Source organism: Mus caroli, unplaced genomic scaffold (assembly GCF_978045245.1).
Source record: "Mus caroli unplaced genomic scaffold, Mus_caroli_1 scaffold_12, whole genome shotgun sequence".
Classification (NCBI taxonomy): Eukaryota; Metazoa; Chordata; class Mammalia; order Rodentia; family Muridae; genus Mus; species Mus caroli.
The window spans coordinates 7,020,001-7,046,047 of NW_028227267.1; the positions used below are offsets into that span (position 1 = coordinate 7,020,001).

At 41.5% G+C, this 26,047-nt stretch overlaps 1 protein-coding gene across 14 annotated transcripts in view; it reads left to right on the forward strand.

The window, feature by feature from the left end:
* Positions 1 to 26,047, forward strand: part of Cadps (calcium dependent secretion activator) — a 454,319-nt gene that overhangs the window by 407,409 nt on the left and 20,863 nt on the right. For all 14 annotated transcript variants that reach the window (XM_021182627.3, XM_029468976.2, XM_085828366.1 and 11 more), the window contains 2 exons: positions 1,211 to 1,243; positions 7,610 to 7,717. In XM_021182627.3, the coding sequence (XP_021038286.1) occupies positions 1,211 to 1,243; positions 7,610 to 7,717 (141 nt within the window). The remainder of the gene's footprint in view (positions 1 to 1,210; positions 1,244 to 7,609; positions 7,718 to 26,047) is intronic.

Sequence of the window (26,047 nt, forward strand, 5' to 3'; positions counted from 1 at the left end):
AAGTAACATTTTGTGGTGGCCAGATGCTGATCCAAAAGAAACCAAATTATAATTGCAATCAGTGTCCCTCTCAGAGAAGCTGTAGCAAGAAGAAACTGGAACCATCAAGGTGCCGTGACCTTAGTGGAGAAGTGAAAGCATGGGTTGCCATGAAGTAGCCAATGGATGTGTGTATCCCCCACTTTACCACACACATTCTCATGTTTCCTCATGTCATCAGACCAGCAGTCATACTGAGTATACAGCTTTGTTGCCCTGTTCCAGAACTCTAGAAAGCAGCCTGAAGGACTTGGCAGGATTTCCCCATGGCAAAAGCAAATTTTGAATCTCAAGGTGGAAGTCTATCTACACTAGTATAGATTTCCCAAGCACCTGGAACTCACCAGATTTGCTTATCAGAACTTAATTCCAGATGGTTCCATGCTTAGGGCATCCCTGGACTTTGTGGCAATTCATGCCATCTCTGCAACTGGACTTCTCATGATTGCTATCTTTCATTTTCAGGCTCCCAGAGACAAAGTCTCAAGTGTGTCACAGAGTGTGCATGCGGTAGCGCTAGACTGGAACCCAGGACTGAATCCACACTCCTTGTTCCAACACTACTCTCTGACACCCAAAAATGAATTTCATAACCATTCCCTGTATTTTTCATACGGATTTTTAGTGCCTGAAACCAAAAGTCATATGGCAACAGCTTTGCTGTTAGCCCAAAATATTCTGCTTGAAAACCTTGTGGAAAACCATGCATGCCTTTTATGCTAAAAGGCTTACCACATCCCTTCTACTTAAAAGTCTGGACTATCAGACACCAAGCTTGGAAGAATTCAGGACAACCTGCAGCCAAATTATAAAGACTCCAGGTGCCAGGAATGCTGACCCTCTTGATTACTGATACAGACTTAAGGGCACTCTCCCAGTAAGTCCAGGTTTAGGCAGTCACCTGTCTATATTTTAAAGGAAGGGAGGAAAATGCCAAACACCGGTGCCAGCAAAAGAACCTGAAACTGTAAAACTGCTCACTGTCCCCAAGCAGTGGTCATGGCTTGAAACAAATGGAGTAATTTTCTTTTTAGTGACTTTTGTTTTTCCTGGTCAGCTTTGTGAATTGGAATAGGCACATCATCTGAACTCATCTGAACTCAGATGATGTCTGAGCTGTGGACAGGAAACACAAACCCTTGCCTAATATCCTCCTTTCTGTCTTCCTTAGGTGAAGGCAGCTTCCAAGTATGTGGACGTGCCTGTGAGTATCTGAATATTCATCACTGCTTGTGGTTGGGTTGATTTCACTTTTCTGGTTTCATGGGGTCTTGTCTGAGATTTGTTTGTTTGGGATTTTTGAGACAGGGTCTCTCTGTATCTCTGGCCGGCCTAGAACTATGCAGACCAGGCCAACTTGGAACATGCAGAGACTGACTGCATCTGTACCCAGTGCTGGGATTAAAAGACTGTGTCCTCTTTTGTGCTTTTCTTCCACCCACGAGTATGTGAGAATCACGTTTTGTTTAATGGTATCTGTTTCTGTGCTTTGCTTTCTTCACACCGGATGCTGTCCTCATACCTTGCCCCTAAGCTCTATATGGACCCTCAAAGTAAAAGATTGGGACAATTTTTCTCCATTGAGAAGAAGGCATGGTTTCCTGTATCAGAAAGAAAGGACCAATGTGTGGGTTAACCCAGCTCCCCCTTGCTTTTGTTCCTCTGCTTCCCTGTGACTCTCTTTCTGCTCATCGAGAATGCACCCCTTACAGCCCTCAGCTATAAATTTCAACAAGATTTCCAGTATTTTTTTGATTTAAACAAATAAATTCTGAATTTGTTCATTTGGGGGTCAACTCTGCAATTGTTTTAAGGAAAACTTACAAAACTGTCCAGAATTAGTACTGGCCTCATTAATGAAGAGAACCCTCAAAGTTCACAGAGAAGGCACTTGAAGTTGCCCAAATTTACATTTAAATTGAGGTTAAGTACTACACATGAATGCTAAAGTGTGGGATTACCTGAGACAAATCAGAAGACATTTATAGACAGACTTTGCCCTGCCTATTAGCAAAATAAAATTGGAGAGATTTTTAAATATATTCCTATAAAGAGGGAAAGAAAATGAAGTTGTTTCTCCATTTCTAACAAAAGTGGTGTGAGTCTATTATAAAATATTAAATTTAGGAGCTTATCTCAACAGTCGCCGAGGGGCTGGTCCTGAGCCGTTCTCATTCTGAACGTGGTTAAGTACCCTCCTTGTTCAAATACTTATTTGTGAAAATTTGTTTTTTTCTAAAAGGATTTATATTAACATTTAAATTCATTTCCCCAGGAAGCTAAGTGTGTAATGGTTTATTGGCTTATTTCTCAAAGGAAGACAAAATGGAACATTGGAGTGACTGTGGCATTAGCATGCATTTTGTTTGTTTAATGAAAGAATGTACAATCAATAATTATGTTTGAATTTATACAATACCTCTCATCAAGGGGCCCTGACTCCTTCCCATAGGCAGGAGAATGGGGAACAGAAAAGACTCACAGAGCCACAACTAGGAGAGCATTTTACTCCTTTAAGCTCCTTTAGTACAAAGTCTCCCTTTATGTGAAATCTCTGTCTATGCTATTCCATCTTTAAAATGAAGACACCTCACAGCTAGGTGTGCTACATGTGTGGCCCTCACACAGCGCTTCCGAGCCCTCCGTAGATGTGCATGCAGTGAAGGGCATTTCAGGGTGTGACGATACCCAGAGCAAAGGATGGATGAATTTGCTGCCTTAGCACTATCCTCCACTGGGCTTCAAGAGTGCCTAGCTCCCAGCACAGAGATCTGATGTCTTCAGCTTATGCCTCAAACCAGAGAGGCAATCAGATAGTAACAGTAGTTCAAGGCTATTCTATTCAGTGAGGCTCAATATATGAAGAAATTTGATTTAGCATCAGGGTTAACATCAAAACACATGTGAGCCACATTTTAGAAAAGTCAGAAAAGGTTTAGCAATGTTTTATGCCTCAACCTAATAGCTTCCCAGGCCAGGTCTAGCTTTCTTCTGAAGATGGGGTAAAATGGACTTGATAATAGTGAGTGTTTTCTAAGATCAGTAATTGTAAAGACACTTGTCCATGGATGGTGCCATGCTAGAAATTTGAGGATATCAAAGAACAGAAATGACTTTGCTGAGTTTCCTTCTGGAGGGGCAGAAGAAAACGACACAGCTTAGCTCCCAATGTGGTTTATCTTCCATTGATGACACAGAGTGTAATTATAACCATCTCAGTCAAGCCTGTGACTCACCCACTACGTGCCCATCATTGTTTTAGGACCATCAACACTTAATCTTTGGAACTTCTCCATTTTAAAGATGGGAAAAGGAAAATGGAGGCTTACTCACTCTGGGAGGGCCAGGCAGCTGACAGCAGTGCAGCTCATACTACAAACTATGCTCTTAAACACTGTCACACTACAAGATGAGTTTAGTTAATGCACAGACACATAGTTGAGTGATTATTCTAGTGTTAGAAAATAATGTAATCAGTAGACCAAATCCATAATGGTACCAAAAGCTAATGGCTTAGGACAATGCTGCATGTTGAAAGCAAATGGATTAAATGTTTACTTTTATAGCTGGTAGCAATATAGTAAGTATTACAGAAAATAAATAATTCCATAGAAAATTACTCCACACAATACACATATGAATATGCCGTATTCACATACAGTAAGTAATCATTTACTTTTGAAGACAGCCCTGTAAGGCGCCATCATTCATTTCCTCCTGTTCATCAGAAGAGGAAACTGAAGAACCCAAAAGGTTAAAGAGTATGTGCAATGTCACCTGAGCAAGAAGTAGGCAGGGAAGAGTTGGTAGTATGGGGTTGGTGGTAGAGCCCGTCTACTTTAGTTTCCAAGATTCCATGCACACAAAATCAACCTTCTAGTACTGTTTACACGTTGGAAACAGCAAAGCAGTGCAAATAAGGGAGTTGGTGGCTAGGTTGGTGTTGGGTGGGTGGGTAGATGAGTCATTTGCGGTTTTTGAAGAACCACTTCACTTCCATACCAGGATGCACAGCAGTAAGACATGGCAAGAATTTGGGCATTGTTTAATGACATTTTCATAGATTTCTAGCTCTCATAGCAAGTGGTTCTGATTCAGTGGCTCTGGGATGGAGCCTTTCAAATCTTTCTAAAATGTGTTTCCCATTCTTCTGTAAAAGAATGAAAACCTGTGGGCTAAGTCAGTAATTTTTGACCCAAAACACCTAGATGTTTTTGTTTTAGCTGCTTGGCAGATTCTGTGGGCCCAGGCACCATTTCTGTAAAGTTTTGTAGGCCCTTTGGTATTTGCAGCCAGGCTTATAAGCCCAAATGCAATCACCTTAAATCCTGTCTATCTGCAAACTCTTTGTTTTCTATTATAAGGTTTCTGACACAGTTTGAATGTAGTTCCATGTGTAAACCACGAGTTTATTATCACAGAGAATTTTTGCTTACTGAGTCCCACTAGCAGAAAGTGGCACTATTCCCCATAACTCAGAACATTTCTTCCTCTTGTTATAGTGTTTGATCCTTTCTTGTACAATTGGCATTCATACTAAAGACTTACTTAAGATGCCAAAAATCAGGGTTTGTATTCCCTGCCTAGAACTATCTGGCAGGAACTGTTGAAGATGAAAACGTCCCATTTGACCAAATCCATTGGTGGTTTTATTTCTAAACTATGTCTTCCGCATGTGGTAATGTCAGCTCTACAGTGATTTTTGTGTATTTGTTTAGATGCTTTCTGAAGTCTGTGTTCTATTCTGTCCATCTGTCACAGCCATATCTAAAAGCCACCACCTAAAGGCCGATCCAACCAGGAAGACACAGTACTGATACAATCCCTAGCTTACCTCGTGACGTTAGTTGTTCAGTCAGGTGTTGTGATTATCTTGTAACTGATACTTAGAAGTCAGTTTTCTTATCTGTCAGAACTTTTGATTTTAGTTTAATACTTAATAATACTTAACAACAAATACTTAAAATGCATTTATTATACATCTTTCCTGCCTTTTATACCCCTGTCATTTTAATTGATGTCCTGATTGCAACTGAATCTTGTCTTAGGGACTCATGTTCACCACCATGACTACCTCAATATGGTACCAGCATAGTGCTCCCTGTAAGTCTTTCCAGGGTATAAGCTCTTTTCCCCAGGAGTCCCAACAGTTGGTGAGCATGAGTGTCTGATGAGGCGGTCTGTCCTCCCAGAATAGCACTGTCTCATTAGTACACAATTCCCAGACAATTTTTTTCTTCCGTCTCCTCCATTTCTAGTTCATCAAGAGATGGAAGCCCAACTTGTTTGAATGAGATGTGGTACTCACATCAAAGGAAGGCAGTTGTGAACAGGAGAAAGAAAACTAATTGTGCAGAGACCGCATTTGTATCTGTTTATTGTCTCTATCAGGTCTCCTTTTCCTTTCTAAGTCAAAAGTAGATGCTAATAGTAAAATTTAATATCAAGGGGAGGGGATCATTGCAGTATAAATCTATGTTGCAATGTGTAATTTTCAAGACATTTTTATATACATTATTACAGCTGCCAGTCATAGTCCTTGAAGGTCAGATAAAGAGATAATCATCCCACTCTGAGGCCCCATAACTAGGGTCTGGAGATGGTCAAATGGTCTGCATATTATTTGGGAAGAAGTAAGAATCCACACAGTGGAATGAAGAGCTCTAAAAGGGAGGTTACTGGTCATCCATTCATGAATTTGTCCATCCAGCAAATATTTACTGAGTACCTACGAGGTACCAGGCATTGTTCCATTCCCGTGTGCTAAGAATATAATTAAAGATTAACCAAAGCCCTGCTCTTTGTGGAGCTTTTGTTCTAAGAGGAAAAGCCAGATAAAATCCCAAAGTTTAACACATGATGAAATATCAACACTTGGTAAATGGTGCAATGATAGATAAATAAACCAGTAAGAGTCAAACCAAACAGATTTTTTAATCCAGAGTTCTACATCTCAAATACATGCCCTCTTCAGGAAGTGAGTTTTCCTGAAAGAGAAGATATGCTGAAGATCTCAGCATTATAAACCACTGTTCCCAACATGGTAAGTTACTAAGACTGGCTACATCTGACTTTTACTTCATCTAGTCTCTAAGATGTACCCAGGAAAAGGCTAGATAGCAAGTATCCCCAGGAAGACATGAAGCACTAATAATAAGTTTCTCAGTTCCCCAGGTAAGGATCCCATTACTAAGAATATCTTTTGGTGTGCAGCTGCCAAAGAGAGGGGAGCGATGCACCTGCTTAAAACTGATTCCATCTCATTGGAGAACTACTGTTGTTTTGTATCATAAAACTGGTACAATTACAGGACCATCATGGAAACTGCTCCATGCATTTGCTGAAAATTGCTTAGAAGTGTAACATTTGATACTGTGGCTTTGGGGTGTCCCTCATTGTTTTTCAAATTAATACCTTGTCATTGTTTCAGCATGTGTTAAGAAATGTTACTAGTATCCTGGGGGCCAAGCATTGGCCCTTTGCTTGATAATTGTAAGCTTTGTATCAGGAGAAAAAAAATACAGTCCTACTGTTTCCAACCCTTCCTCATTTTCACCCTGGAAATTACACAGAAGTGTTAACTAACTTCAATTTGCAGTGCCTGACAGTCACGTCTTGTAGAGAAATGATACTTTGTGATCTAAGGTAAATCATAGTAATGAAAACTAATCTTAGAGTTATTAGCAAACATACATCTCTACTGTAGACATTTAAGGGATCTATGGCAGCTCTCCTAATGACCCATAGTACAGTGTTTTAATAGGTTTCTTTGGAGATAACTTTGATTTCTGACATCTCAAGCAGTGCACATTCTGGTTTGGTTTTATTTGTATGCTATTTTTTCGAAATAAATCATTTCCTACCTACTGGATGCACAACCTGCCTAAAATCTAATTAATCTAAAAACAGCCCCCCCTTTCCCTGCCTTTCTTCTTTTCTTCCTTTCTCTCTCTCTCTCTCTCTCTCTCTCTCTCTCTCTCTCTCTCTCTCTTTCATTCACTCATTCATTCATTCATTTATTTTTCCCATGCCTAAAATTACCAGGCTGCAATAGAAGGCAAAGGCAAGTGGCCGAGCATCTTCTCTGAGTTAAGTACCCACAAAAACTCACCAGATGCTCTTAGACTGAACTGCCCTCCAGTGGGCTTTGAGTTGAAGGCAATTGTCTGAAATAGGGTTTCTGAAGTACTTTTTATATTTTGTTTTACACAGAGAAAGGGATAATAGAATACAGAATACAGTTGGATTTTTCTAACAGTAGTTTCTATTTAAAACAAAGCCAGAGAATGCCCCCTGGGTGATAAGAATTGTGTCTATCAGCTAGTGAGAGAGAGAGAGAGAGAGAGAGAGAGAGAGAGAGAGAGAGAGAGAGAGATCCCTATAAAATTGCATTCAGATCTTCTGATAAACATGAAGGTGCAGTATTAACTCCTGGTCCAGAACTAGACAGAGGTGGTCATGAAAACAGAGGGAAGAGCGCAGGAGTCATGGGAAGAGGGACGGTGAGCGGGCTAACTGGGAACTCTCAAGATCTGAAGATCCATGTGCATATTTTCCTGTCTCTTTACAGAAACCCGGGATGGATGTGGCCGACGCCTACGTGACTTTCGTCCGCCATTCTCAGGATGTCCTTCGTGATAAGGTCAATGAGGAGATGTATATAGAAAGGTTATTTGATGTAAGTAAATGCCTTCTCCTCCTTGCAGCCCAAGGAGGGGAGCTTCCAAAATGTGACAAAATGAGAGACAGGAGGATAAGTCACATTTTGAGAAAATTGATTGGTCCTGATTCAAAGAGACTCTCTCCTCTCCCTCTGCCTTAGGCTCTTGTCTGTCGTATCTGTTCTGCACCCACTCCTGGTGTGGCTGTGTCTGCATCCCAGTCTGTGTGAAATGTGGACGGTACACAGCCTCCCAGCAAGCAGGCACATTCTGCACGGAGCTGGAGAGGCAGACTCCTTGAACCCATTCTCCTCCTTGCAATCTGGCCGTTTGTAGAGGACATGTTCCCACTGGTGATGCTGAGACCAGCACCACCTATCCTGGGGGTAATGCCTCCTTGATGCCAGCTGTGGTATGCAGATGTGCAATAAATGTCACATTGTTATGTCTTCCAATGTGTTAGAACTTCTGTAAAACTAGACATCTTCCATCCTGGGTGTTGCCAAAGGCTTTATGTGAGTCACTTGGTCAGTTCCTTTTGTAATCCATGGTGCTTCCTGTCCATCCACCTACCTCAGTAAGTCCAGTGAAAACCAAATGCATGGCAGGGTGGGGGGCCGGGGATGCCATGTCAATGCAAACCAAAACACAGAAAATGCAGGCTTCCTTGCACACACAGAAGTAGCTCTCAGGAAGACTTATTGCCACTGCAAAGTAAGCCACTGAGATCAAAAGGAACCTGCATGGATCTCAAACTGTCTGCCCATCTGAAGCCATTGCAGACAGAGTTACCTCATGTAGCCAGGTACATTGCTTCTAGTCCCTCAAATCTACCTGTAAAGACCTGGCCAGAGTGCACTGGAGATGATGTCCTCGTCCTAGTCTACTTCCACCCCCTGAAACGTGGGCCCCTCCTGTCCAGGCTTTCGTCGCTGTAATGCCAGCCGGAACATTAATGTTTTGCTCAACTGTGGAACCCTTGTTTCTGTATTTTTCCCGTAACTGTGTTCACCAATTGACGCTGCATTTTGTATGTTTTTGTCCCGTAGCTAAATGAGCTCATTGTTGGCACCGCTCTCTGATTCTGACTTTCTACGCTTTGTCTTCCAGCTCATTGACTTTCCTGGTGTGTTCAAAAGGCTTCTTCTGTCTCTCTTCTCTGCTCTGCTCTGCTCTGCTCTTCTCTTCTCTGCTCTGCTCTGCTCTTCTCTTCTCTTCTCTCCTCTGTTCCATGCCCTATACCCCTCTCTCCCTGCTGCACCTTCCTTTGATAAAACCCCTCTTACTTTTTAATTCCCATTTGTTCTCTCTCAGATTAAAATGGAACTTATCTCTCATGTCAAATGTTTTATCACATTATATCAAGTGGCATGAATTAGAATCAAATAATCTTCCTGTGTACATCTTCTAGCATGGCCCACATCCACCGAGAATGCCTCATACATGCATAAAACTCACCAGTGGGGCCTGCCCTCATACATGCAAAAAGTTCACCAGTGGGGCCTCCCCCTCTCTGCATGCGTGCCTCTAGCAAAGGCCTGAGCCCAGTTAGTCTGGGGGAACTGTTGCCCATCCAATAGGCATTGAAAACAGCAGCAGCAGCACCCTCAGGTCTATGCCTAGGGGTGTAGACTCTGCCCATCTCCACTGAATCCAATTCCAAACTACAAATTTTCAAGAAGCTTGTGGATGGCTCTTTTCAATGCCTAGATTGCCTAGGTTGCCTGGGTTTTCTGTTTTTCTTTGATGGTATCTTCTGGTATTCAGCTTTATGGGGAGTGTGTGTGTGTGTGTGTGTGTGTGTTTTCCTCTATGAATTTGTGTGCAAATAACCTATGATCCCTGAAACTTTAAAACATCTACTACAGAATCTGAAGCTTAATCTCTGATTTAACCTGGCTCAAGGAGGAAATTTTGTTTGAAGGTATTCCTGCTGAAGGCTGTGAGGCAAGTGATCTTTTGAGTGGCTCTTTGTATGGGAATTGCAACCAAATCTTCACTTGGAAGTTAAAAGGGAGCCTTATCTGGCACACATGGGGAAAATGGACTTCCTAACTAGAAGAACACAAGCACATTCCAGCCCTCTGGGCTTTAGTGTGAACCAATAATTAAAAGAAATATTCCTAATATACTTTGCAGAAGCAAGTTCTGTTTCAGGGTGTTTGTGGTGTGAATTCAAAAATTCACAAGTAGTAGTCCACTGAGCCAGCATCTATGGCAGCAGTAAATCTCTGAGAAACCACACACGCGTGCACGCGCACGTGCACACTCACGCGCACACACACACACACACACACACAGAGTTTAATTTCAGATTGCCCCAATTTTCTTTTCCCAATACAATCTTCACTCTCCTCCTCCGAGTGGATGATTTTGCCACTCTAACCATAACTCTTCTATGCAGTTCACCCTAGCCTTATAGAGAAAAAAAAATCACTTTTTAAAAAGCTTATTCAGACTTGAATTTCTTGGCCCTTTACTTCCTTATTCTCCAAATAACCAGGTCCCCTAATTTACGGATTCTATCGGTGCTAGGCAACCTAACTGTGGTACAAAAAAAAAAAAAAGTTATTGAATCTGTCATGGATTTAAAACATTTGTCATTTAAAAACCCAGAGCTTCTCAAAAGCTTCATTACCATGCAGCTTCAGTAATTTAATTCAGTACTTACTGTTTTTCTATAATCTAGCGGCAAATCATCAGATTACCAACATGTTTGATTATTTTTGGCTTCTGTTTCCTCAAGCATGGTGTTTACTCCTTTGCATACATGCTCTGTTACACTCTTGTGTCCAGTGAGATGAACTGGTAACGGGAATATCGAAGCAGAAGGGGTCTCATGAAAGCTGCCAGTCCACAGTTCTTATTACAGTGAACTAACGCTCTCTACCCCGCTCTCTAACGATAGGGTCCTGGGATGGCTTCCTAAACAATTGGCAGAAAACTATTGAGAAATACTTGTTGATCTGAGATATTTCTCTTCCAAATTGTTGCATTTTGATAAATGGCAGAAATGAATAATAGCAAATTAGCATTTTGAATGATGAAAAAATATAGATCTCTGAGATTGTTTGCGGTTTGGGGGTTGTTGGTTCTGACTGCCGTGTCTCTCCGGTTCTCTTCCTGCTGGCATCTGTCACTTGAGAAGCATGTTCTGAGACTCCTTGTTGTGTTTTTCTGTGTTTCCAGTCTTAGCTTTGTTTACCTGATAAATCCCCTGAGATCTTGCTCTTTAGTATCTTTTTCCACCCTCCCCGTTACTTTGTGCACTCTTGCAGGAAGGCTGGATGGCTTTTGATATATGTTTGTCTGTGAGAAAAATTTGGAATTCTAGCTGGTCATGTATTGGCTTGTTTTATGTTTTAACAAGGTTGCTTGCTGGTGATTTCTGAGCTGGGTTTGTTCTTTTTTCTCCTCTGCTTCATCACTGTATTTTGGCTGGGAGCGGGTGTTTGTGGGAGATTGTCAGAGCAGCAGTGTGGGCTCTATATGTGATGCTCTGCATTGTGTATTTACTTTATTATATAACTTAAGAACAGACTTTCCACATTCATCTCTACCATTTAAAAAAAATCAAACATTCTGTAGGTTTTTTGGAGAAATGCATTTAGATATAGTACTGCCTAAACAGATTTTTTTCCAGTGAAAGTTTCCCTGTTTAGTAACATAGTTGGTTTATATATTCTTTCTATAAAGTACCAACATTATATATTTAATAGTATATCTTTAAGACTGACTTCATCAATTCAAAATAATATTCTGATGAAGAGGAATCCCAGGACCATTCCCCATGGTACTTCTAGATGCCAAACAAACATTCTTATCTGCTTTTTTTTTATTTTTCGGGGAAAAAGAATGAAGCACAACTATATTGTTTTCATTTGCTGAAAAATAAGATTGTAATATTTAGAAACAAAATATTCAGACATTTAAATTAAGTGAATATCATAATAAGTGTAGCAGTGGATTAAAATCATTTCAGAGGAGCTAAATTTTTAGAGGAAAATTACATCAGTCTAAGATTCGAGAGGAAGCTTTGCCTCCTTGTCAATTATCGATGCTTTATAAAGAAAATAAAAAGCAGAGATTGCAATAAGCTTTGTGTTCTGAAAGTAGCAGCTAAGGGAGGATGCTCAGGCTGGAGTAATAGCTTGCCTTTCCTCCTCCTTTGGTGATTAATTCAGCATCTCCCTCAAAACAAAACAAAGCTGAAAAAAAGAGAGAAAGAGAGAGAGAGAGAAGGAAGGAAGTAAGGAAGGAAGGAAGGAAGGAAGGAAGAAAGAAAGAAAGAAAGAAAGAAAGAAAGAAAGAAAGAAAGAAAGAAGGGAGAGAGAGGGAGAGAGAGAGGTGCTTTCTGAAATTAGACATCAGATCAAGAGAAGCACCTAAGATTTCAAGGTCTAAGCAAAAATTAATTTATTTTCTTTCCTCCTTGTACTTCTTGAAGATACAGACTGAGAAGAAAATCGGGATTAAAAGAGATGTGCTTAGGGTGAATTCATCTGCTTAAACCTCACAGGCTCAGAGATGAATGATTAAAAAGCCATCTCAAACTTGGCCGGAGTCCACGCTGCTGGTAATGCCGCATCCGCTCCAGCTTTCTTCTGCCGGCCCTGTGTCACTGTGAACCAGACCCAGGAACATTTGACTAGAGATGATACATGGATTATCTAGGTCAATTATACACTTAATCTGCCTTCTGGAGGATTAAGCATTTACAGATAGACTCTGCATTTGGCTTCTCCCTGGCAGTTATCAGATCAGGAAAAGGCCCCTTATCACACAGCCTTGTGCGAGCTTAATCAGGCAGTGTGGACAGATTCAGGGGCTCTGCCGCCTGGCATTCTCCGCCTTGCACAGATTCCCATTTGCTGTTCCATTTTCAAATCGAGTATTTGTTCACTTTACGTGGCAGCACAATAATTGGGTGTGAATATTTTCCTCTAAAACGGTAATTTGAAACATGAACCCTCTGCCTATTAAAATATGCTTCCTGGCTTTATATATGAATCTACTGATGACCTTGTTTTAATAGCCGTATTAAATTATAAGGGCCTGGTGCGTGAATGTATGTCAATCAGAATAGGAACCACGCGGCTGCAGGAAGTGAGGACTGAAGATGGGATCCAAGGAGAACGTTGTATTACTAAATCTGTAAGGTAGGCCACCAACTTCCAGGTGAGGGAGCTGCTCTGAAAGCAGGCAGCAGGGAAAGGTGAGCAGGTCTCCAGGACAGAGAAAAGCAAGGAGTGTGCCATCCTAAACACTGGGAGCCTGAGTTCTCTCTGCTTTAGCAGTAGTCACCTTGAATACCTTGTATCTGGACTTCCAATGTGATGATGACAGGCACTGCTCCTAGACCATCAGATCATATCTGCATGACATTAGAGGTTTTTAATCTCTTGGAGCCTTGGCTGATTCATCTAGGTAACAGGGATGATAATAAGCAGGACCTTCCTCGGGGCATTTCGGGCATTTCCTTGTTAGGAGAATGAGATGTCACCGCCAGGCGCAGCACCGGCAACTAAGGACTCATCCGGTAAGTGTTAGCTACCTCCCTCCTTATTCTCATCTTAACACTGGAATGAAAGCCCTTTCAAGACTGGTTTGTCTTGCTAAATGAAAGTCCATACCTGTTCTGAGGAGTGTGAGCGCCTCTCTGGTGCTTAAGGTAGTAACCTCAAGCTTGCTTATATTCCTCCTTGTTTGGTAGCCTGGTTTTCTCCTACTTTTGCTAAAACATATTTCAGAAGCAGCCAGAGTAGTGTTGATTAAGAATGATAGTTAGAATTAAGCCAGAATGGAATAGAAGCCTCTAGTTGCTTCTCTAAGCTCAGCCTTGTCTGTCAGGTCCCCTTACCCTCAACCCCTATCCCCACCCCAAACTCCACCCTCTGCCCCCACCCCCACCCCTGGGTAAACAAACAGACTTGTAACAGTTTAAAATTCAACTTCTGGTGGATGCCAGCCTTTGAACTAGAGCCTTGTATGCACTGGGCAAGTGCCCTACCACTGAGCTGCATCCCCAACCTGGAGCAAACTTTGTCATTGTGTCAGGAGCACCATCTGGCAAATCTTGTTCACTCAGGTGATTCAGAAATGAGCTGGCATCAAGCCCTGACAAACCTGTGGCCAATTAGAAAAACAGAACTCGGCCTCCAGGAAGGTTGTTTTATCAGGGACCTGAGAAAGAGGGGTAATAGATAACTCCTAATTGTTAGAATTGTTAGAACTAATTGTTAGAATACACGTTGTGTATACTGTAAACATTTAGGAAACACAGCCAAGCAAAACTAAGAACATTGAGATGTCATGTTCCCAAAACCCAAGAATCGCGAACTGGATATTTATTCTTTTAATTTTTTCCTAATTAGATTCATTGTGTGTGTTTTTCCAAAGGAAGTAAGCAAGAATTGCTGTTTCAGTTGACAGTCTCTGAGTTCCATGCCAATAAGTGTTCACCTAATATGCTGTCTGTATTCAGACCTTCCCACTTGTCCCCTAATACTCTTTGTAAGAAGTTTGTGAGAACCAGGGTCCCATGCCAAGCAACATGTGTGGGCAAGGCTGTGATGTCACATACATTTCCTCTCAGCTAGCACTGGCCCTCTTTCCACGCTCCTGACTTGGTAGAGGGACCACCGTGCCAATTGCTCTGCAGACTGGAGGAGTTTATTACCATCTAAACATAGAACTGATTTGTTGAGAAGAAAAAAATCAAGCTGAATTCAACCAAGTAGTTCTTTTAAGCATAATTAGTAACTTAGCAGAAACCAGGGTTTTTTTTAAAGCTGTTCTCTGCATATAAGGAGAATCTCTGAAGCTAGTTTTCAAAGTGGGGGTGCAGGGTAGGCAAACTGAAAGAGAACTGCAAAGGCCACCTTCCAAGTCAGCCAGGTAAGGAAAACAGGGCTATTTTATGGCACACATACTTACACCTGGCCTGGATGAATGAATCTGTGCGGAGGGAATCAGCATGTATATGTGCACATGTGTAGAGACCACGGGTCAGTATTTGATATCTTCCACAATGGCTCACCTCTTACTCTTTAAGATGTGGTCTCTGCTGACCCTGCAGCTCTCCAGCTCAGCCAGACTGTTAGCCAGTGAGCCTCCGTGAGCCTCACCCCTTCTCCCTCCCCACTATTGGAATCACACAAATCAGTAACAGCAAACATAGCCTTTTCATGTGGCTTCTGGGGTTGAGCTCACTTGCATAATAGCAAGCATGTGAGTCCCCTTCCTGCCCTGTGTTCCGGTATTTCTTAAGTCATTGTGACTGCTTGACTGAAGGATGGGATTGGCAAATTTGGCATACATGTGCACAGATATACCATTAGGAAGACTTCTGAGTTAATTCTCAGTTTTTTGCTGATGTTATCAACCTAAAATGAAGTGTCTGTGTCAGTCTGCTGCTGTACTTTTTTATACTTTTCAGATCATATTTAAATTGAACTGTAACCTTATCTCTTCCATCTTCAGTTACCAGGTCAAAGACCATGTGCACCCATTTGCCAGGCCACCCTTTATTCTCTAGGGGACTATGTATGTACAAACTGGAAAGTAGACTAATAACCCAGTCAAGGAAGGATACACAGTTGATTCTTTCACTAATTGGGGCTTTGAGCCCCAAAATAAATTCTGGTATTAAAAATTTGATCTGAGACATAACTTAGAAGAGACAGAAAGGATACAGGAGTAGGCAGAGGAGAAGGAATGAGAAGAGAGTTTTTACACATGCCTCTCTCCTTAGGAATTAATTTTTCCTGTTACACAGAGACATACAACAGGTAAATGTGTGACTATGCATGTAATATGTGCTATACAAAAACCAGAATGTGACATATGCATTCTATCTTTAAAGGAGGTGAGTTATAATTGCTTAAAAAGTATACTAGCTACACATATTTAATTTATAAAACCAATCTAGCACATCTTCAAATTATCTACCCTCCCAGCCACCCAAAGACTCCGTGGCTTCAAGCTTCCCTCCCGTTAGGGACTGGTGCTTTGCACAGATTTGGCTGTGTTCACTTCCCTGCTTGCCATATGTGTAGTTTGGGCCAGGTCTTTAGCCAATGGAATAAGCTTCTGCTGGGAGATTTTTTTTAAGATGATAGAAGTAAGCTTTACTAAGATGTGGGGTGAAAGGAGAAGATTGGAGGATGTTTTGATGCCTCTAGTTCCCTGTTGCAATTAGTTGCTATGCAAATATAAGTCACCTCTTACTCTGGGACCTCCACAATAGACAATAACATAAGATAATAGTTATTAATTCCTTTGAAATTGGAATCTTAGCTATAGAAAGTTATTTAGTTTTTGTTCCGGGGATGGCGCCCAGAGCCTTGTATGTGTGAGGCAAGTACTTTACCACTGCCTACAGCCCAGCCTCACAGGCACATTTCTATCCCACCTGGACATGGGCATTCTTTTCTCTGTGCTGGGTGGCTTGAGGTTTAAGCAGGCTTGGACAAAGAAAAGATAGGAGAGCATTTCTAGATTCAGATTAATTATATAAAATGGGAGATCTCTCTTCAAGGGGAATTGAGTGATTTTTTTTCCTTGCTAGCACACTGACAGATTTACACTGCAGTAACATATCTTGAAATAGGTTTTCTAGGTCCAGCTACTTCCTTCCAAGGCTATCCATCCATTTAAATAAGTCTTACTTACTCTAGGGCAAATAAATCTTCTATAAAACCAACCTTTTGTTTTCTCTGGAGCCCGTGTGCTACCACGGGTTTAACTGGTCGTCTTTATGAGAACAGCTTTCTCTATTCCAGGAGACATTTGGTAAAGACAGTTAATTTGTTTTCTTTTCCAGAGGAGAATGTTCTATTAATCATCCTAAGAAGTTAGAATGATTTCTCTGTTACATTAGGGTCACAGTATCCGTGTTAACATGACCTGCACAATACTTTTGTGTCTTAGAAAAGGTTTCTCTAATTTTCTTATGGCAGACTCGTGCCATGGAAGCTGGAAGTTACATTCCTAAGCATGTTACTCATACACAACTGTGCATGTACACACACATGTTCATACACATACACATGCACACACAAACACATGGAATATCCAAGGTACATTCTGTGGAACAAATATCATCACATTCTGTTAGAGTAGACAAGATATACTGTTAATATTTCTCATTGATTAACCAGTAAACTATTTCTGTCTCTGCTCCATAAAGGCTAAGGCTACTTTTTCAAGGTTTCAACTACTAGGCCCTAAGTCAGAATTATTACTCAAAGCTTGCTGCATTTTGTTATTCTTTGGGGGTTTGGGGTTGGGGCGGGTTGTTTGGTGTTATCCTAGCAGGAACCTACAGAGACCAGGCTGGCCCCTAAATTGCAGCAATTCTTCTGTCTCTGCCACAGATATGAACCACCATACCACTCTCTAATTTTGTCCTTAATGATAGATTATAAAATATTATCTCCAGGTTCCTGGCACTCCGAGTATAGTCAGTGGTCCCCAGCATATTATCAATGAGATATTGTAGAAGCTGCATGGTATTAGCCTGACTTAGCTGCACTCAACCAGGATTCTCTGGCATTTCAAATACAAACCAAAGTTCAAAAGATATTAAGCAAACCCAGTGATTTCCAAACTTACTTGGAAGAAGTAAAATTAATATCAGTGATAGAATACTCAACTAGCATGCATGAATCTTACACACACATTAAGAAATAATTTTTAAAAAAGAAACAAATGGGGGCTAGAGAGATGGCTCAGAGGTTAAAAGCACTGACTGCTCTTCCAGAGGTCCTGAGTTCAATTCCCAGCAACTACATAGTGACTCACAACCATCTGTAATGGGATCCAATACCATCTTCTGCTGTGAGTGAAGACAGCTACAGTGTACTTACATACACAAATAAATAGATCTTAAAAGAAAAAACCAACGTAACTGCAGTTCAGTTTAAGCACCATGAGGACACACTCACATACAATACACATACTCACATACTCACATGCACACACACACATACACATATGTATGTGCATGTGCACATGCATGCACACACATACATACATACATACATACATACATACGTACACACAGCTTTTAAACCAATATTTAGCATTATTGCATGTATTGGCTCTGATATGCTCCATTCCACCTTTCAAAAATATTGATGATAACAAAATTTCACTTGAACAGCTTACATTCTTCAGTTTCTAAGAAATTATTTAGAATGAAGTTTCTCATACTTGACCATATTGACATTTTGAGCTATGTAATTCTTTGTTGTGGGAACTATTCTATATTTTAAAGGATGAAGTCACATTCGTGATTTCTGCTTGAGATGCTAGCAGCAATCACCATCCCCCAAACTGTGAAAACAAATGTCTCCAGGTAGGACTACATTTCCACTGGCAGGGAGAATCACTGTTTGTGAGCCACTGATCTGGAAGGAAAGAGGTCATACAGGATAACCTCTTAGAGGAAGGTCAGCCTTCCCTCTGCATCCCCACGATCTCACATGAGTTTACCAGGATGCTTTGGTGATGACAACAATGATTCTGATTTCTCATCAGAATCCTTAGTCACCAAGCCCATTGTCCACCAGACGTAATTTCAACTGTCTGTGCTGTGCTACAAGAAACACTCCACTTAGAGCCATGCTAGGGAGAGCTTGTGAGAGAGTTTGGACTCTGTGTTCCTTCTCTCACTTGCTTCCTCTAGAATAGTCTTGTCAGTTGCCAGGAGAAGTCACTGAGGAAGTATGTTAAGTCACCAAAATGCTTTTACCTAATGGTTTCTCTTTCCATTTTGAAATTATATAGGGACCTTGTCTAGGAAAGGAAAGTGAAAGAAAGAAAAGAAAAGAAAAATGGCTGGGCAGTGGCACACACCTTTAATGCCAGCACTCCGGAGGAAGAGGCAGTTGGATCTCTTTGAGTTCAAGGCCAGCATGGTCTAAAGAATGAGTTCCAGGATAGCCAGGGCTACACAGTAAAATCCTATCTCAAAAGAAAAAATTAAAAACAAACAAAAAATGGCTATTTCTACCAGGTAGCATTCTGGACATTTTCCCATGCCTAAAACTCCAAAAGGAAGTTTCAACTCACATTCTTCATTCACACCAAATTCCCAGTTCAGAAGAGAATGCTTCTTGGCCAACTGTTCTGCTAAACCCCTGCCAAGTTGACTCAGAGTCCAGTTAGTGGGATCTGCGAGTTCACCCACAGCAGGAAGATTCCCATGTCAATCTCCTTCAAGGGCGGTGTCGCTCGCCATCTTGATTTGCCTTGCCTGCCTTTGGCAGAAGTTTTACTGTGACTATGCTTGGACAACAGCCAGTCATGCCAACAAAATTGTAGGTCTGATCCAAGACAGGGTTATTATTAATTACCAAATGTATGTGCCAACCATGGAAGAGAGAGACCCCTCTCATTAACTTAATACAGACAAAAAAAATTTAAATAGGATCTCACATAGCTCAGACTGGCTTTGAATTCATCATGAAGCTGATGATGACCTTAAACACAGCTTCCATCTCTTGACAAGCACCCAACCAACCGAATACATCTCATCTCCAAAAACCTATTGAAAAAAAAAAGAACAAATAATATGTAAAATCAGCAGAGTCAAAAACCTGTGAGATGGCTCAGCTGATAAAGGAAACTGTTGCCTGAGTTCAATCCCCACATCTCACATAGCAGAAGGAGAAAACCCACTTCAGAGGACAGCTTGTCCTCTGAACACACACACACTCACACACACTGTGTCAAGTTCACATGCATGAACACACATGCACACAATAAATGAAAGATCATCAAAGTTAAACTCATGCATTGTTTTCTATTGAAATTCTCTAAATTTCCCTTTAGGGAAATCTCCCTTCTTTAGGTTGAGAAAATATATCTTTGACCTAGGAAGTCATTCTGAGATGGAGAAATTCTTACTCTTAAAGGCATCTTCTTTTGGGAAGTCTAAATAAGCATTTTCTTATGGTGTGAGTTAGTTCTTCAGAGACATGAAAATGTCTCTATCTCACCTTGGAGTTTGGGAATGTAATGATTTGCTATGGCCAGAAGTTATAGGTCAAAGATGCAACTAAACATCTGCGTTGCCTACAGCCCAGCTTCACCCCACAATACAAAGTTACCCTGTAAAGTCAACAATGCAGAGACTGAAACATAAATAAAATAAAATAAAATAAAATAAAATAAAATAAAATAAAATAAAATAAAATAAAAGCCTGCTCTAAATTATGCCTCCACTCACACAAATCCTTTGTCTTAATAATGTGGGCCGTTGAAGTTTTGAGTTCATGTAAATCATTTCCGTTACCCCTGGCCATTTCATCACCGAGGGACTTTATCTAAAGCCGCTGCCCCTGAAGAATGCTCTACCTGGCAGAGAACGCACACACTTGTCTCCACAGTCCTTTTGACAAGCTTCATCATAAACCATCTTTCTAGAGACAAAAAATAAATGGCTAAGAATCATTAGCACCTAACCTTCTCAGCTTAAATGTAGTACTCGCCCATGTGCAGTTCCCATCAAGCGCTGAGGGTTACACAGAAACTCCCTGGTTCCAGGCTCACTGCCTCTCCCGTCCATTACCTCTGGAAGGAGCTAGTCCCGTTTTATCACAAACACACTGAGAGCACAAGTTTTACAACTAGACAGCCCAGAGTTCAGTTCTGGTCCTTCCCCAGGCTCATTTCCTTTTCTGTAAAAGTATGGTTTGAATAAATGGACTTCTACTCTTTGTATTCAGAGAGCTGAACAAGACAGTATGTGTTAAGCACAGATTATTGGGTATGCCACACAGAAATAGCTCAGTGAGTTGTTCTTAGTGTTGTTGTTATTAGCCCAAAACCAGCCTAAAACCAGCCCATACTCTTATCTGATGTTAAGGAGGATAGGCAGGGATAAATTCTATGTTGGATGGGATCTGCAAAAAACATGAAAAAAATTGTCACAGGACATAACAGGAAGTAGCAAAGAGCCCAGCTGTGCTGCAGGACCCCAGCCTCATGCTGGAGGGATGGTCAAGTAGAGCACTTGTCTATAGTATATGAGAAGCCCTGGGTTCCTCTCCAGCAATGACAACAATTCCATTTGCATGAAGGAGGCTGGAGCCACAGAAGGCCCAGAACCTGAGCTGGACCTGTACACCTATCTATACATGCCTAGGACAGGGGGCAGAGGATAGGTGGAAGACTGTGCTAAAACAGTAAACATAGAAGCATTGTTCATTTGGGGTGTCTCTGACACCCCCCCACACACACACACACTCTGTAACTTTTCAGTTTTCTTGTTTATTTTCTGTTTTGTGAAACAGGGCATCACCATTTAGGCCAGCCTAGCCTTGCCTCCACTTCTCAATAGCTGGAATGGCAAGTGTGTGCCGCCACACCCAGCCCCACACTGCATCCTAAAAGCCTTATAAACTGGGCTTTAGAGAAAGTGTGTGTGTGTGTGTGTGTGTGTGTGTGTGTGTGCATGTGTGCTCACATGCATATTGAGGTCTAAGGTCAAACTGACTTTGAGAATATCCACAAGCTAACTTCACTGAGCCATGATGACTCTGGCCAAGGTTGTGGATGTCTGCTTTGGTGTCACTGGCTGTTCCATTAACCTCCAGGACTAGCTTTTCAGCTCAAAGGCATTGTTTTATCTTATGACTTATACTTCCTGTCCAGGACTGACTGGGCACTAGACTGCCTTATATAGTCTCTTGTTTTAGCAAAGTCCTCATCCCAGCTCTCTACCGAGCATTCTGTATCCATGGATCTTAGGCTGATATGGGGTCAGGGTGAGTCTGTCCAAGAAGAGTTAACTTTGAGAATCAGTTCCCCAGCACTGGTGACCTTGTTGCCTGGCATGCACTGGATAGCATGGGGTAGGGATGCTACTGCCCTCTAATGGGCAGATGGTAAAAGTCTTACAATGCACAGCCTCCCCCATCCCACCTCCTACCTCACCCCCACCCTGGCTCCCTACCACACCCCAGAGAACATGGTTTATTTCACAAATATTAAGAGTTCTGGAGCTAATAGGTCCAGGTTTTTAGGACAAAAGATACTGAAAGGCATATTTATTTCTAATTGTTGTTCATACCAGCCATACCTTGTATTCTGTAAGTCAATTTCTTATCTTTTTTTCCCCCTGTAGCAGACATTGGGAAGAGATACAGTGTACCATATTTTCATTTTGAAGGCAGGAAATCCAAGGTCCAGAATTAGCTTAGCCAAAGATCCAGAGGCTGAAAGCTAGACCCCTTGCCTTAAATCAGGGGGTATTTGGTCCCAACTCTGGAACCACCATGGTTTCCTGTCTCGATCCTGCCATCTTCAGGTGCCAGAATATGTAATCCTTCAGTGCTAATTGGTTAGACAGGGACTCCCAAGTCCCCGCCTAAGCCCTGCTTCCAGAATCTTGTGTCTTCTTTCAAATATATGTTCTATTCTGTTTCCAACCCTAACTTGAAAATAGTCATTAAGCCTTTCAAGGATATAATTAATTATTGATCTGTTCTCACAATCATCACTCGAATTCAAAATACACTGTTTTAGTTAATTTTGTGTGAAATAAATTTTCAGCCCCCCCCTTTTTTTTTTGGTTTGTTACTGTGGGAGTGCACACGAGTGACAATCAGAGTACAGCTTGTAGATATCAGTTCTCTGTCCACCAAGTTCCAGGACCTATAACTCAGGTCATCAGGTTTGGAGGCAAGTCCTTTGCCCTCTGAGCTGCCTCACCAGCCCCCATGTGATTTTAGTTATTTAAAGGACCCTTGGAAAGTTGTTCCTGCTTTGTGCACTTTCAAATCTCGTTCTGAGGTCTTTGTTCTGTTTTCTACCTACCTGTGCATTTGAAGCAGGGTTAGCCACCTTCTCTGGCTCACTCACTTCTGAGTCTGATTTTCTGATACTCAACCTGGGTGTCACTCTCCAATTGTGACAAGCAGCAAACTATGAAGGCACTGGTGCTAGGAGGCCCTGGCTCTGAACACAGTCTCTCACATTCTAGACACCTCAGCAAGACCAGGATCAAAAGCGAAAATCACACTCTCAATACTCATTCAGTCTCCATCAGGATGTTGAGGGGGGTAGGTACAAATCTGCAGGCTTTTCCTAAAAGATCAAGTGCAAACAAGGGAAAGACTCCAATTAAGTTACAATGAATGACTGTTTTAATGACAATAACATGATGTCATGAGGTTTTTTCATGTGCATTTTCTTGATGGTATGTTGGAAATAACCATACTATTTGTTAAAGTTTTTTTTTTTTTCATTTCTTCTAACAGCCCTAGAGGGAGGCCCCTTCATGTACTCTCTATTTTGGGTAATTTGATTTTATTGAAGATGATAGCCAAGTGTTTATTGGGTGCTAGCTCTGTACCAAGCCCTAATCTGAGACTTTACTACATTTGATTCCCCTGGGGCTTCCTTGTGTGATAGGTTTTTATAGATAGGAATTTGGACTCCTGATTGGTGAACTAACTTTACCAAACTTAGACACTGGGCAAGTGATCTATCCTAGACCAAACACTTTCCTTTCTGACCCAAAGACCCAAAGGTGGGATGAGGAAAAAAAAAAAAAACAAGGACAAGCAAGTTGGATCAGCAAGGTTTCCTGACAAGCGTGGCAACCTGAGATTGCTCCCTGAAAGCCATGTGAAGGTGGAGGGAGAGAATCACCTCTACAGCGCTGTCCTCTGCACTTCAGTACATGCACTGTAGCCTATATCCACACACACTAATAATAACAACAACAGCAATAAATTATATTTTAAAAGGAAAAGCTTCACATCCCACTCGTGCTCACCACTTGCTAAAAGCCTGCACTGTGCCAGTTCTTTATCCTGCATTCATCCGCTAGGGTTCTTATGGTCACTGTTTTTACATGGTGTTTCAGCAGAGCACAAAAAAGAAATGGCAATTCAGTGACCCTCTGGGCAGTCATGGCTTGTTAATCATGGTTTGTCCACAACACTAATAAGAGCTGTATAGCTAATCAGAGAGACTCCCCTTAAAGAATTCACTCCCACCAGGGACGGCTTCCTCACAAATATGATGGCATTGTCCCTAAGGTCAAGTCTATGAACAGAAGTAAATCCAGTCCTAAAGATGGGTGATTCCATAAAGGACCACTGTAGTGAGCTGAAGAAGACTGAGCACTGTAAGAAATCTCACACCATATGTGCTACAAAACCCCTTCTACCCAGGCCCAGCAGAGGGGCAGGTCTCAGTTTTCAGTCTATATCTCCCTCTGTATTCTGTGTGAGATCTTTTAAAACATAAGAATAAGGTCCTGTGTGTTACTGGGGAGAAAGTGAAGGTAACACAATATCATTGCATCCTAGACAGTTGATAAGTGGTTTACCCTAGCAGCTTGATTTCCCTACGCAAAGCTTGACACCGTGGTATTATTAAGCAACAATACCCAAGATTTTCCTACAAGGCCTTGTTGATTCTTTTAACATACCTACATAACTAAGTGTTCAACGGTGAGATGAGGTTTCACAGATTAGCAGTACTTTGCAGGACAGGAAAATGTAATCCAAAATTACAGAATGCTATGGTTATACAACCCCTGCATAATACAAATGAGGTTACAACTAAATCATTACATGGCCATTATCCAATAATGCCTACAATGTCAGCAGTGTGAAAATTTGCGATCAGGTGTCACCCAAGTCCTGCCTTGATTTATTTCTAACCAAAGCTTACAGTAAACAATGTGACAAGGTGATGGAAGGTGGGGGAGGAAGAAAGGAGGAAAATGAGAGAGAACCAGAGAGTGTGGGATTTGTCTTGTAGCTTTTATGAGCTTCCCAGATAGATAGCTCTCAGCCAACTCTTGAATGTGGCAAATCCCCCGGCTAGGGGAAAGTGGTCTAAATGCATTGTTTCTAAAGAGTTTGTTTATTCAAAATATGTCTGCTTTGAGCATTCAGTCTTCCAAGTGAGTTGGGGGTGGGGGGAGAGACAGCTGAGGTCAGCACTATGCAGTTACTGCACTCTCTCCTTGCTGTGGCTTCCCAAGGCCACCAAATAACACTGACTGCAGAGAGGGGGATGTGGGTACAGAGAAGAGGGAACTCTTTCAAAGGCTTCCCACTTGGCTCCACTGAATTGGAGAGATGGAGCCTGTGTACATTTGTTGGTGCACATTAGAAATAAATTTGGGCATTCATCTAAAGAACTAGCTAAGTAGAGATGTACAAAGAGACGTCATTATGTAGTTAGCCTGGTCTTTGTAAGCTTGGCCAGGCAAGGAGGTGTATGAAAAGAAATATGTAAATAACACGACCTGCTTTATAAAGGAAAAGAGAGCCAAATTAATCCAAGACATCCATGGCATAGTGCTAGTTTTTGCCCTCTGCTTTTCTGTTTATAACTTGAGCCATACAACGCAATAGTCTAGCACTAACAATTACTTGCATGCTTTTTAAAAAGAGAAAAAAAAAAGAAAGGAAGGAAGGAAGGAAGGAAGGAAGGAAGGAAGGAAGGAAGGAAGAAAGAAAGAAAGAAAGAAAGAAAGAAAGAAAGAAAGAAAGAAAGAAAGAAAGAAAGAAAGAAAGAAAGGAAAGAAAACACAGACCATGATATCCCTCAATTCCTGATTGTGAAACAAAACAAAAACAAAAACAAAAAACCAACAACAAAACAAAACAAAAAAACAAACAAATGAGTGTTTGGCCTTGTGTACAATATTATTATTAAATCTAACATTTTTCATAGCCAAATTGTTGACTCGGGTTGTCTCCCCTCCCCACTTCCTTTTTTCTTGGGGTAGGGGGAGGAAAAGCTGTATGGGAGTGGGCCCGGGAGGACCAAGCCAATCAAAGTTAAAATAAAGTCTCTTTCTAGCAAGACTACTGTCTATAACATGTTGTTCCTTATAGAAAGTGGGATATGGTGGCATTTGCTTGATTAACTTGCTCGACAAAAGTGACAGCTGCTGCGGGTGCATGCGGATAAGCTGCACGGCGCGGTTCCGCCTTTGTGCATCTGTCAGCAAAAAGAGAAGAATAAAGAGTGAAAAGAGACAAATTGGTCCCAAAAGACACTCCATTCAACTTAGGAGGCTTGCCCCATTCAGGCGCTTGTGGTGCGCCTCAAGTACTGAGAGCTTATTCAATTTCATTCACTCTTTCGAATGAACCCACAAGTGTTTAATTTCTTATGCTGTCGCCTCTGGGAGGGGGGGGTTGTAAAGAAGAAGGGGAGAGAGACTAGGGGAGGGACGCATTGACAACCAGGCAGGGTGATCCCGGCTGCATATATTAACTCATGGCTAATTTATGGTTTAACTCTCTGTGCCTGTGTCCTGGACCCATCTGAACACTTCAATGGGGAACCTGGCACAGGCTTCCTAC